Source organism: Tachyglossus aculeatus, chromosome 5, assembly GCF_015852505.1.
Source record: "Tachyglossus aculeatus isolate mTacAcu1 chromosome 5, mTacAcu1.pri, whole genome shotgun sequence".
In the NCBI taxonomy this organism is placed as follows: domain Eukaryota; kingdom Metazoa; phylum Chordata; class Mammalia; order Monotremata; family Tachyglossidae; genus Tachyglossus; species Tachyglossus aculeatus.
This window is the reverse complement of record NC_052070.1, coordinates 50,954,979-50,969,241: the sequence shown is the minus strand read 5'-3', so window position 1 is coordinate 50,969,241 and position 14,263 is coordinate 50,954,979. Positions and strand designations below refer to the sequence as shown.

At 49.5% G+C, this 14,263-nt stretch overlaps 1 protein-coding gene across 1 annotated transcript in view; it reads right to left on the bottom strand.

The window, feature by feature from the left end:
* PLOD1 (procollagen-lysine,2-oxoglutarate 5-dioxygenase 1) overlaps positions 1–14,263 on the bottom strand; it is a 53,577-nt gene that overhangs the window by 2,961 nt on the left and 36,353 nt on the right. The window contains exons 10-17 of the mRNA XM_038746362.1: positions 12,339–12,460; positions 7,789–7,893; positions 6,364–6,489; positions 5,528–5,669; positions 4,749–4,862; positions 4,289–4,354; positions 3,224–3,328; positions 849–995 (exon numbers count right to left, since the gene is read on the bottom strand). Of these exons, the coding sequence (XP_038602290.1) occupies positions 849–995; positions 3,224–3,328; positions 4,289–4,354; positions 4,749–4,862; positions 5,528–5,669; positions 6,364–6,489; positions 7,789–7,893; positions 12,339–12,460 (927 nt within the window). The remainder of the gene's footprint in view (positions 1–848; positions 996–3,223; positions 3,329–4,288; positions 4,355–4,748; positions 4,863–5,527; positions 5,670–6,363; positions 6,490–7,788; positions 7,894–12,338; positions 12,461–14,263) is intronic.

Here is a 14,263-nt window from a genome sequence, read left to right as displayed (position 1 = left end):
GGATTTGAACCCATGACCTCTGACTCCAAAGCCCATGCTCTTTCCACTGAGCCACGCTGCTTCTCAAATACGCAGAGAATAATAAATAATAATAATGATGGCATTTGTTAAGCACTTACTATGTGCAAAGCACTGTTCTAAGCGCTGGGGGATACAAGGTGATCAGGTTATACCACGTGGGGCTCACAGCCTTCATCCCCATTTTACAGATGAGGTAACTGAGGCTCAGAGAAGTTAAGTGATTTGCCCAAGGTCAAACATCAGACACGTGGCAGAGTCTGGAGCCGGGATTAGAACCCACGACCTCTGACTCCCAAGCCCGTGCTCTTCCCTCTAAGCCACGCTGCTTCTCTGAGGAAGTCTGGATGATAGCTCCTTGAGGGCAGAGATCATGTCCACCAAACTCTATTGTAATGTGCTCTCCCAAGCATTTAGTACAGTGCTCTGTCCACAGTAAGTGCTCAATAAATACCAACTGATCGACTGACTGGATGGGAGCCCCACAGTCCAGCCCACTCTCAGCTCCTGATCATTCCCACAGGGACGTTGCGGCTGGGATAATTGGGTGTTAGCAGGATCTCCCACACCCTAGAATGGACTCCCCTGTGTGAAGGGTGTTTTGATGTGTGTCAAGTGTTTGGCACAGTGCTCTGTACCCAGTAAGCGCTCAACAAACACCACTGATTAACTGGTGGACTGGATGGCAGTCGGCTCCCAGCTCCCGGACACTCCCACAAGGAAGCTGCAGCTGAGAGAATAAGAGTGCCCTTGTTGGCTTGTTCTCCTGCACCCTAGAATGGACGCTTTGGGAGAATATCCCCTTTGGGAGATGTATCTGACGCGGGTACCTTGGTGTAATATCCTGGGTAGAGTTTCTCGGTGATAGGGGCGATGTATTCCACCAGGAACTTGTGCCACTCTCTCTCGAAGGTGATTTGGTTCATGTGGATATCGATGGTTGGGACATTTTCATAGCCACCTTGAAGTCGGCTGTCCTGAAATCCAACCAGCAACACGGAGGTTAACCAGAGTCCCTTCCGTGACACTCAATGAATCGTCCTGAGTTTATGATTCATGCCTGTGCTATGGAGCGTGAAAAACATTTGGTAATGCAGTGAACTCTGTTATCCATGCGTGAATTAACCGTTTCTTTGTTTTGAATCTCCCACGAGCTGCATCTGTCTGAAGTCATTTCCTCCTACCTAAGACTGTGAGCTGCATGTAGGACAGGGAGTGTCCAACCTGATTAACTTGTATCTCCCACTGTACTTAGTACAGTGTTTGACATATAATAAGAGCTTAATATAATAATAATTCCACTCAGAGGCACCCTCAAATCCATATCAGGGGCTCTCTCCAGGCTCCACTGACCAAGCAGCGTGGCTCAGTGGAAAGAGCCTGGGCTTGGGATTCAGAGGTCAGGGGTTCTAATCCTGGCTCCACCACTTGTCAGCTGTGTGACTTTGGGAAAGTCACTTAACTTCTCTGGGCCTCAGTTACCCATCTGTAAAATGGGGATTAAGACTGTGAGCCCCACGTGGGCAACCTGATCACCTTGTATCAACCCCAGCACTTAGAACAGTGTTTGGTACATAGTGAGCACTTAACACTTAACAAATATTATTATTATTATTATTATTATTATTATTATTATTATTATTATTATTACTCTGGACACTCAGCCTGGTTCTGGGGCTGCCTCTTCCTATAGCCCAACTGAAGCCAATTCCACCTGCCATTTTATATCCTCTGTTGTTGTGACTGGTCTGTATAACTTCTTTCAGCACGGATAACGGAGAATTGACTCTTGCAGTTCTTCCACAGATTTCAAAGCGAGTTCCCTGACATTCATTTCTACCCATACCATGGCCTTCTTATTCAGATCCTTTGATTACCCGGTGTTTAAATCTAAGAAAAAGCGTTGTCTACTGGATAGAGCACAGACCTAGAGTCGGAAGGACCTGAGTTCTAATCCCGACTCTGCCACTTATCTGCTGTGTGACCTTTGGACAAGTCACTTTAACTTCTCTGTGCCTCAGTTACCTCACCTGTAAAATGGGGATTAAGACTATGAGCCCCACGTGGAATGTGGACTATGTCCAACCTGATTACATTTTATCTACCCCAGTGCTTAGCACTGTTATGTACCTGGCACAAGTACCTAAGCACTGCTTAGCACCATTATGTACCTGGCACATGGTAAGTGCTTAACAAATACCATTTTTAAAAAAGTTTCGGCTCCGGAGAGTGAGTGGCAGAACTAGGAACAGACACTAGCTCTTCAGATTCCCAAACCAGTGCTGGATTCATGAGCTGTTTTTTTTTAAAGGTATCTGTTAAACTCCTACTATGTGCTAAGCACTGTACTAAGCACAAGGGTAGATACAAGCTAATCAGGTTGGACACAATCCATGTCCCAAATAGGGCTCACAGTCTGAATCGCCAGTGTACAGATGAGGTCACTGAGGCCCACAGAAGTGAAGCGACTTGCCTAAGGTCACACAGCAGACAAGCAGTGGAACCGGGATTAGAACCCAGGATCTCCTGCCTCTCAGTCCCGTGCTCTATCCATTAGACAATGCTGCTTCTGGTTGGCCTGGATTGTCCTTCCCCAAGCCCTGTTTGAGAATGATGTTCACCACTCTTCTCTTCCCAGCCAGAGGTACACAGGACTGTCCACTCCTATTTTCCAGGGACCAGCAGAGGAGAGTTGCTTTTCTAATAATAATAACAATGATAGTCTCTTTCCCATGTGGGGCTCAGAGTCTAAGTAGGAAGGCAAACAGGTACTTACAGTGGTATTTATTATTATTATTACTACTACTACTACTAATAGTATTTGTTAACCACTTTCTATGTGCCAAGCACTGTAATAAGCAGTGGGGAAGATACAAGCTGGGCACAGTCTAAAGGGGAGGGAGAACAGGTTTTTAATCTCCATTTTACAGATGAGGAAGCTGAAGCACGGAGAAGTTAAGTGATTTTCCCAAAGGCGTCCAATAGAAAGTGGAAGAGCTGGGATTACACCCCAGGTGTCCCGACTCCCACGCCCATGCTCTTTCCATTAGGCCACAACTGCTTCTCAGTGGGGTGACCCGTGCTCCCCTCTCCTGCCTCCCACCCCAGGTCACTGCCTGCCCTTGGGCCACGCTCCCTTCAATTTGCATTCAGCACCCTTGGGGCCCGGAGGGAATAGGTGGAAAGGCATAGGGAGTTTCCTCACTTTGTTATCACCAGCCGACCACTGGCCAAAATGCTCCATCTCCTCCACCAGCTCGTCGCAGGCAACTTCTGTGAATATGGGGAACCAGTATACATCCGGACAGGGCTGGGGAGACAGGAGGGTAAACAGCTCAGCTTTCCAGCTGGATAGTCTGAAAGCCCGAGAGAGACGCCCAACCAAGGTGAGACCCCCCACCGACACAAGAGAGAGGAGACCCCGGCTGGGAATCTAAACCAAAGATGCCCTGCACGTTGAACCCAGCTGGAGCTGGAAAGCCATCCTGACTGATGAGTCCCTGGGGCGTTCTGATGCCGGGGCAGCCCCCTTTTCCTTCTGAGATTTGCGTGTGGCCAGAGCAGGAAGTCAAATCAACTGCTTTAGGGCTATAATAATAATTATGGTATTTGTTAAGCGCTTACTATGTGCCAAGCACTGTTTGAGGTGGAAAACCTCTTGGGATTCCTTCCTCGGCACATTTGCTCTTGCCACATCTTCCCCATACAGCTGCTCGCTGACCCAGTCCCGGGTGCTCAGCCACTGACCAGCCAGAAAGAGGACAGCCGGACTGGCCTGGACTTTATTCCGCCTGGTCCGCCACCAGTCGATTGTCCTTTATGCAGAAGCTCTCTCTCTCCCCACTTCCCCGATGCCCAGGGGCCTCTCTACCATTCACCCCACCTAGGCTGTGAACAACCCTGACCATCATGGGATGAAGAAAGGGGAAAAGCCCTTTATCACAAAGGCCACAGTACAAGAGGAAGGAGACAGGATACTTGGGGAGGGCCGTACTGTCTGTCTTCCTTCCCCTCCTCCAGACTGTTGCACCCTGGAGAAGGGGAGGAGCAGGGCCACAGCTGTAGCAGCTCCACCCCTGCTGCCTCTCTCAGGGCTCCTTTCAGCCCCCGGGACCCCCTAGACCAGATGTCCATTCGTCCTACTCCTCTTGGAGCGTGTGTGTGTGTGTTGGGGGGTGGCGGGCGGGTTATTGCTTCTTGCTGAAGGGTCACTGCCCGTCCTTTGGAATTCCTGCGTCGGAGAAAGTGGGGGTTGGGGGAGATGTCTTACCGTCTCTACCAACTTCCCCTTCAGAACTGCCGTGTAGTTCTCATGAATGTATTTCTCCTTCCAGTCCTGGGTGAGAAAGTTGGGGAAGAGCAGGTTTGGGAAGAGTCTTCAGCCTCCAGCTTGGAGGCAGAATGGCCAACCTACCCCCCTGGGGGACGGATGCTCTAGGATCTCTGACTCCTCCCTGCCTCCCCCCACCAAAGTATCGGGTGCTCCCCTGCCCTGGGCAGGCCCCTTTCAGAAATGTCAGGACCACAGGGGTGCAGGGGGACAGAGGGCAGAGTGCTGCTTGGAAAGCAAGGAGTCCCAAGGAACCATCCAGTGCCCACTCTCCTCATTACAATCCACCGGGTTCCCTGGGGTGCTGAGAAGGACCTGTTGGCCCCTTCTCGACAGACTGCCCGCCCAGTGGGCATGCGTCCTCCAACAGGCAGGGCTCTGTCAGGCAGGGACAGCGCACCTCTGGGTTGCTGAACACCTCCCAGAGGTCATTGTGAAGGTGAGTCGTGTGGTAGCTCTCCAGGGACAGGAGATGTCCGAATGGTTGCCGGTTGGTCAGAAACATGAAGACATCCTGTAGGACCGACCAGAAGCAGCAGGTTACTTCCCCTTTACCGTGTCGCCCTTGGCCAAGCCCGGTCCCTAGCCGTGCACCAGGCAAGGGATAGCAAGATAGCAGTGAACGCCAACCCAACTTCTTGGAGAGAACTGTTCCAGGGGCTCACTCATGTCGCCCAACCCACCTCCCAGTTCTGGATGCCTGTGGGCAGAGCGGAGGTGGGTGAGGCTTAATGCCCAAGTCAGACCGCTCCTTATCATTTCCATGCCATCCTCTGTGCCCTTTTTAGATAGCAAGGGCCTGGAACCCCTCCCAAAATAATAATATTGATGGTATTTGTTAAGCACTTACTATGTGTCAAGCACTGTCCTAAGCGCTGGGGTAGATATAAGGTAATCAGGTTGTCCCACGTGGGGCTCACAGACTTAATCCCCATTTTACAGATGAGGTCACTAAGGCCCAGAGAAGTTAAGTGACTTGCCCAAAGTCACACAGCTGATAAATGGTGGAGCCGGAATTAGAACCCATGACCTCTGACTCCCAAACCCATGCTCTTTCCGTCATGCTGGTCCCGCCCAAGTGGAGAGTGAATCCCAAAGCTCTAAATCAAGGTGGAGCATGCGGGGGTCTCTTCTGGTGCTAATGGGTGAAACGTCCCATCCTGGGGCTGCTGTGGCTACCTGCTGCCGGACATTGGAGCAGAAAGCCATGTCTGGGTCCAGCTTGCCGCTACGGAACAGGTCTTCCTGCCGAAGATCGGACCGCAGGCTGCTGCCCTTCACTAGGTATATACTGGAGATGTAGGGGACGTTCCAGACTCCACTGCAAAAGAAAGACGAGGTCACGTGCCAAGGCGGAAGGGAAAGCAGAGACATGCCACTTTCCCCAGCCCTACGTAGACTCCAAGAACCCCCAGCTGTTATACTGTACTCTCCCAAGCGCTTAGTACAGTGCTCTGCACACTGTAAACCCTCAACAAATAGGACCGATTGAATGAATGAATGAACAGCCAGATTCTCAGGCCACTGGACAACCCTGGGACCAAGCTGAAAGACTCCCACACATTTAGGGTCAAATATGTATGGCTTGTTTATCCACAGAGGTTTCGCTCTCTCTTCAGTTCAGCCAACAGAGAGCTGGCAGCGAGTGGTCAAACATTCAGGGGGCTGTGGAATTGCCTACCATCTCAGAGCTTTGACTTTGCTGACTCTGCCCCCATCTAGGCTGCATCAGAAGGATCAATCAGTTGCAGAAAACAGAGGGAGGTCTCCAGAGGGGTCCTCTGTGTGTTTGGGGCATAAAGGACAGTGCTTAGAGGACTGTGGGAGTGTCAAGAAGGCAGGGTTAAGGAGGATGGATGACAGGGTTCCGATCCCAGGAAGGGGTTTAGGGATGGGGAAGACTTGGGGGGGGGGGGGGAACCAGGTGGGAACTGGTGATAGGGATCATTCTTTTTGCTTCAGGCTGCTTTGGTTTTCCCATCCAGCTCCCAGGGAGCTGTCTGCGAGATACTCACACCCTCCGTCCTTGAACGATGTCCACGTAGTCCTCTGAGCGGGCGTAGAACCCATCCACGCTCAAGGCCCCCCAGAAGTTCGACCAGAGCCTACCAGGGCGGCTCATCATAGGAGCGATCACGGCCCTGGGGAAAGAGAGGGCAACAGGGAGCTGGGGAGAGGAAACCCGCCACGGCCTTTGGCTCCGTGGGACTTCCCAGGGACAAGTCGCCCAAGTCCAGTGGCCCCTCCCTCTGCTCCGGGCTACATGCCGAGAAGAGGCCGGGTCAACCAATTTGTAAGATGAGACCGGTCTTACATTGGACCTAGAGGGGGTTAGGTTCCAGACCCCCAAAATAACCTGTGCTAATGTGAATCAATGTTAAACAAGGGCAACAAAGGACTTCTGAAGAAGAAAGGGGTTTCAAAATCCTTCGTACCCTTTTGGTTATTCTGTAAGGGTCTCAGTTTTCTGTAGGAGTCAGGACCTTTCTTCTCAGAATAATAATAATGATGGTAATATTCGTTAAGTGCTTACTATGTGCCAGGCACTGTACTAAGCACTGGGGTAGATACAAGTCCCACACAGGCTCACAGTCTAAGTAGGCGGGAGAACGGGTTTTTGAATCCCCATTTTACAGATGAGGGAACTGAGGCCCAGAGAAGTTAAGTGACTTCCCAAGGTCACACAGCAGACAAGAGGCAGAGCAGGAATTAGAACCCAGATGCCATGACTTCCAGTACAGTGCTCTTTCCACTAGGTCAGGATGCTTTTCTAATCTAAATCTTCTCTAATCTTCTCTTTTCTAAATATTCCAGGACCTCTGCATCCTGCTAGCTCCCTGACTTCAGAGGCAGTTCTTGGATTCCATTTTTGGTGTGTCGTTTATTAACCCTACCCTTGGAGACAAAGACAGCAGCAGGCTTTGTGGATCTTTCCCCTGAGGAATCTCAACGCACTTAATAGCCTTGGAAGTAGCCACTTGTCCACTTGCCCAGGGGAAGCAGCAATGTAAGCCAGGCAGAAAACTACTGAAGGTTGATTTCATTCCCCCACAAGGGACAGGGTCCATATCGACTTCCCAGTTGTGTATTTTCTCCCAGTGCTTAGTACAGAGATCTGCACAAAATAAGTGTTTAAAAAATACTATTACTACTATTTGGAGGCCTTCCAGTAGGGAGAAAAACTAGTAAATGGTTTGTGCGGGTTAGTGCATGTTGCAGGTTACCTCAGCAATATCATCCTGGGGTCATAGAAAGGGAAATTGAGGAACATAGCCAGGAAAGTGGCTCAGGACAGATGATACCCTGACTTGGCGGTGAAGCAGGAACTAGGACTCAGGAGTCCTACTCCCAGCTGGACGACCCCTGGACTGCGCTGCCTCGGTTGATTCTCCCACCCCAACCTCTGCCCGATGGGGTGGGCCCCGTCTCCAGATACTAACTTGTTCTGTTCGATCAGGAGCCGCAGGGTCTCTGGGTTTTTCAGGGCCACGTCGGCATCCACGCTGAAGTAATAGGTGCAGTCACGGTCCTTTCGACAGAGGTCCCTGTGGGCAAGGAGAGGCCAGGGGAGTCAAGGACAAGCACAGAGAGTGATGGAGGGAGAGAACGCAGAAAGAGTGGAGGGGAGAAAGAGAGAGAGAGAGGAAGAGATAATAATAATTATGGTATTTGTTAAGCGCTTACTGTGTGCCAAGCGCTGCTCTAAGCGCTGGGGTTGATATAGGGTAAACAGGTTGTCCCACGTGGGGCTCACAGTTTAAATCCCCATTTTACAGATGAGGAAACTGAGGCATAGAGAAGTTAAGTGGCTTGGCCCAGGTCACACAGCAAACAAGTAGCGGAGCCGGGAAAGGGAGAGGATGAGATGGAGAGAGAAATAATAATAATAATAATAGCAGTAATTGTGGCATTTGTTAAGTGCTTACTATGTGTCAAGCACTGAAATAAATGCTGGGGTAGCTACAAGACAAATAATAATAATAATAATAGCAGTAATTGTGGCATTTGTTAAGTGCTTACTATGTGTCAAGCACTGAAATAAATGCTGGGGTAGCTACAAGACAATCAGGTCCCACGTGGGGCTCACAGTCTAAGTAGGAGGGAGAACGGGTATTGAATCCCCATTTTGCAGATGAGGGAACTGAGGCACAGAGAATTTAAGCCACTTGCCCAAGATCATGCAGGTAAGTGGTGGAGCTGGGATTATTCATTCATTCATTCAATCATATTTATTGAGCACTTACTGTGTGCAGAGCACTGTACTAAGCGCTTGGGAAGTACAAGTTGGCAACATATAGAGACAGTCCCTACCCAACAGTGGGCTCACAGTCTAGAAGAAGTTGGCAACATATAGAGACGGTCCCTACCCAACAACAGGCTCACAGTCTAGAAGGAGGATTAGAACCCAGGTCCTCTGACTACCAGGCCTGAGCTCTTTCCACTAGGCTACAATGCTTCCCAGAGGAAAGAGAGAGAGAAAGATAGTTGAGAGAGAAAGAAATGAGTATAAGAGATGGGGAAAGGAAGAGATAGGGTAGGAGAAACAGAGAGAGGAAGAAATGGGGTGAGAGAGCAAGAGATGGGGAAAGAGAGAGGAAGAGATGAGGAAAGAGCGGAAGAGATGGGGAAAGAGAGAGAGAGGAAGAGATGGGGAAAGAGGATAATATGCAGAGAGAGGAAGAGCTGGGGAGAGAGAGGGGAACAGATGGGGAAAGAGAGAAAGATGGGGGGAAGAGGAAGAGATAGGGAGAAAGAGTACAAACACAAGAGCCCTAGAAGTGTGACAGGACAGATGCTTTCTTTTACTTTGGGGCACTGCTCAGCTGTTCCTAGTGCACCCCACCCAAAGCCAGAGGGGTGGTGGGGGCTACTGGAGGAGGACACATCTGGAGGTGGGGCCTTGGCCGAGTGCACACTGACTGCTCTGAAGCTAAGTGCTGAAGCAAATGACACTCAAGAAAGCCCTTATTGTAGTAACAACCCCCACCACAACAACGCTTGTAATAGCTTCTGCTAGTCACTTCTCGTGAGAGGGGATGATAATCCCTGGTTTACCGATGAGCAAACTGAATTCCTGAAAGAGGAAATGATGCCCCAGGCCAGGCCACAGTGAGTGTCAGTGGGGCATCTAGAATTAGAGGTCCAGAGTCCTGATCACTAGTTTCCACACTCCAGACTGGCAGAGTCAGTCTGTGCCATCTTCTACCAGGTGAATCACCTTCTCCTCTTGATCCACTCCTCCTTTCTCTGCCCGCCTCTTTCTGGTCTTACCCTCCCCCTACCTTTTTAATAATAATAATAACATGGCTCAATAAATAGAGCGTGTGCCTGGGAGTCAGGAGGACCTGGGTTCTAGTCCTGGCCCTGCCACTTGTCTATTGTGAGACCTTGGGCAAGTCACTTAACTTCTCTGTGCTCAAGTTACCTCATCTGCAAAATGAGGATTGAGACTGTGAGCCCCATGTGGGACAGGGACTGTTTCCAGCCCGATTTGCTTGTGTCAAACTCAGTGCTTAGTGCCTAGCACATAGTAAGTGCTTAACAAATATTACAATTATTATTATTATGATCATAATAATTGTGACACTTTGTTCCAGGGACGATACCAAGTGCTGAAGTAAGGTAATATAAAATAAGATCATTAGGTCAGACACAGTTCCTGTCCCAAAGAGGGCTCACAGTCTAAGGGGGAGGGAGAACAGAAGTTTAATTTCCATTTTATAGATGATAAAACTGAGGCACAGAGAAGTTAAGTGACTTGCCCAAGGTCACACAGCAGAAAAGTGGCAGAGCTGGGATTAGAATGCTGGTCTTCCAGTTCCCAGGCCTGTAATCTTCCCACTAGGCATACTGCTTTTGCTTTCTCCAGTAGCCAATTCCTTAGGAGCAGAGAACGTGTCTTGGGCTTCTGTTGCAATAATAATTGCAATAATTGTGGTATTTGTTCATCACTTGCTATGTACCAAGCACTGTACTAAGTGCTGGGGTGATACAAGATCATCAGGTTCCTCAAGGAGCTCAAATTCCAACTACTGAATCCTCATTTTCCAGATGAGGGAACTGAGGCACAGAAAAGTGACTTGTCCAAATAATAATAATAATAATAATAATAATGGCATTTGTTAAGCACTTACTATGTGCAAAGCACTGTTCTAAGCACTGGGGGGATACAAGGTGATCAGGTTGTCCCACGCAGGGCTCACAGTCCTAATCCCCATTTTACAGATCAGGTAACAGGCTCAGAGAAGTGAAGTGACTTGCCGAAGGTCACACAGCAGGCATGTGGCAGAGCCAGGATTCGAACCCACGACCTGTGACTCCAAAGCCCGTGCTCTTTCCACTGAGCCAGGCTGCTTCTCTAAAGTCACACAGCAAACAAGTGGTAGACCCGGGATTGGATTCCAGGTCCTCTGATGCTCAAGCCCAAGCTCTTTCCACTAGGTCACACTGCCACAGTGGTTGCGTATTTTTTTATGGTATTTGTTAAGCACTTACTTTGTGCCAGGCACTGTACTAAGCACTGGGGTGGATACAAGGTAATCAGGTTGGACACAGTCCATGTCCCACATGGGCGCACAGCCTTAATCTCTCTTATAGATGAGGTAACTGAGGCACAGAGAAGTGAAGTGACTTGCCCATGGTCACACAGCAGATAAGGGGCGGAGCCAGGATTAGAACCCAGGTCTTTCTTAGTCCCAAGCCCATGCTCTATCCACTAGGCCATGCTGCAACACCAGCATTTAGTACAGTACTTGGGAATAAATAAATGTCACTGCTGCAATTACTAGTATTTGCCAGGGGCCCCCATGGGTACTAGCTAGCCCTGACGGTGGCATCAAAAGCTAAAGAAGTTGCTGCCCTGTGCTCTAGGCCCTGATGTGCAGTGTGGCCTAGTGGATAGAGCCCGGGCCTAGGAGTCAGAAGGGCCTGGGTTCTCATCCCGGCTCCGCCACTCGTCTGCTGTGTGATCTTGAGCAAGTCACTTCTCCGTGCCTCAGTTCCCTCATCTGTAAAATGGGACTTAAGACTGTGAACCCTTTGCGGGACAGGGACAGCATCCAACCTGATTAGCTTGTACCTACCCCAGCTCTTAGAATAGTGCTTGACACACAGTAAGCATTTAACAAATACCATCACTATTACAGCTAGCTCTCTTCCTCCCTTCAAAGCCCTACTGGAGAAGCAGTGTGGCTCAGAAAGAGCACGGGCTTTGGAGTTAGAGGTCGTGGGTTCAAATCCCAGCTCCGCCACTTAGCTGTGTGACTTTGGGCAAGTCACTTCACTTCTCTGGACCTCAGTTCCCCCATCTGTAAAATGGGGATGAAGACTGTGAGCCCCATGTGGGACAACCTGATCACCTTGTGACCTCCGCAGCACTTAGAACAGTGCTTTGCACATAGTAAGCACTTAATAAATGCCATCATTATTATTATTATTATTACTGAGAGCTCACCTCCTTCAAGAGGCCTTCCCAGACTGAGCCCCCTTCTCCTCTCCTCTTCCCCAACCCCCGGCCCTACCTCCTTCCCCTCCCCACAGTACCTGTATATGTGTTTGTACAGATTTATTACTCTATTTTACTTGTGCATATTTACTATTCTATTTGTTTTGTTAATGATGTGCATCTAGCTTTAATTCTATTTGTTCTGACGACTTGACAACTGTCCACATGTTTTGTTTTGCTGTCTGTCTCCCCCTTCTAGACTGTGAGCCCATTGTTGGGTAGGGACTGTCTCTATTATGTTGCCAACTTGTACTTCCCAGATGCTTAGTACAGTGCTCTGCACACAGTAAGGCTCAATAAATACGACTGAATGAATGAATTATCATCAATATTTTGTACAAGGGCACAGCAGAAAGTCCCGCATCCCTGTCTCAGCCTCTCTTGGGCCAGAGATTGAAAGGCAACCGATCCAACCCAGGGCAGCAGAAGTCGGGAATCATGCTGCTCCCCCGACCCCCGGGACCCTGTCCGGGCTTCCCAACTCACGCGCCCATGTTCCTGGCCTGGGCGTTCTCCACCCGCTGGTCCGGTCCCACCAGCTGGACGGTGTGGTACTCCCCGCCATGCTCGGCCACAAACTGCTCCACCTGAGCCTTGTGGTGCTGCTCCTGCAGAGGGAGGAAGGCACAAATGGGTTAGGTGGGCCAGATCCGGCCTCACTGAAGCGATGAATAATAATAATAATAATAATAATAATAATGTTGGTATTTGTTAAGCGCTAACTATGTGCCAAGCACTGTTCTAAGCACTAGGGTAAATACAAGGTCATCAAGTTTTCCCACATGGGGCTCACAGTCTTAATCCCCATTTTACAGATGAGATAGCTGCGGGCCAGAGATGTTAAGTGCTTTGCCCAAAGTCACACAGCAGACAAGTGGCAGAGGCAGGATTAGAACCTACGACCTCTGACTCCCAAGCCCGGGCTCTTTCCACTAAGCCACGCTGCTTCTCTGGGCAAACCAGGCAAACCACTGACCACCCACATACCGTCCTACAACCTACAGTAAATACCCTGAAGGAAGTACTCTCCCCCAATTCAAAACCTTACTGAAGGCATATCTCTTCCAAGAAGGCTTCCCTGACTAAGCCCTCCTCTCCTCTTCTTCCACTCCTTTCTGCACCACTCTTCCTTGCCCCATCATTCATCCTCCCTCCCATCCCCACAGCACAGATGTATATATCAGTCTATATCTGTAATTGAATTACTTATTCATCTATTTATTCATATTCATGTCTGTCTCCCCCTCTAGACTGCTCATTATGGGCAAGAACATGTCTGTTCTTATATTGAACTCTCCCAAGTGCTTAGTATGGTGCTTTGCACACAGTAAACGTTCAATAAATATGATTGACTTGAATTGGAGGGCAGAAAAGCAAATTCACTATCTCTGCACATGGGGTGAGTTTCACTGCCCCCAAGTCTCTCATGTGCCCAGCTTGGATGCAAGTGCCCAGCCTGGGGGAGGCGTTGATTGGAGGAAAGGCACTGGTGGATCCAAGAGGCATTGGTGGATCCTGGATCCACAAGAGAAAGCCAACCATCGAGTTATTCTCTCACTGTCTAAAAAGCCCTGGAACTTCCCCCAGTATCACACAGCTGGGGCTTCTCTTAGCTGGTTGCCTTGCTTCTCTCTTTTTCCACGCCCAATTTGATTCTTGGAGACTTTAACATCCACATAGACTTATCCAGTGACTCCTCTGCCACCCGCCTTCTATCCACTCCTCAACTCCGCCAACCTCCTGCTCCACCCCACCTCGCCCACTCACCAACATGGACACAAACTCCATCTCATCATCTCTAACCACTGCACAATCTCCACCCTCACCAACTCTGAAATCTCTCTCTCTGACCACAGCCTACTCACTTGCCTACTCTCTCACACTCCTCCTCCCTGTTAAATCTGTATTACTCCCCCACAGAGACCTCGACTCTCTCGACCCTACCCATCTCTCTCAGCGCATCACACCCCACCTAGCCTCCTTACCCACCTGACCCACTTTTGATGACCAAATAGATCCTCTCAACTTCACTCTCTCTATTCAACTCAACTCACTTGCTCCCCTAACCCTTCATCACTCTCACACCACTAACCTACAGCCCTGGATCAACTCCACTGTTCACTTCCCATGATCTTATGCTCGAGCCACTGAACGCTGCTACAGAAATCTAAACACAAGGCCAATCTTGTGCATTTTAAGTTTGTCCCTTCTTGCCTTAACTCTGCCCTCTCCTCTGCCCTGCAAAACTATTTCTCTTCCCTTATTGACAGCCATGTCCATCACCTTTGTCAGCTGTTCTGGACATTTAAACTCCCTCCTCAAGCCCCCTGTTCCTCCCTCTGCCTCATCCCTCACCACCAATGATCTGGCCACCTACTTCATTAGGAAAATTAACATCATCGGGTCTGACC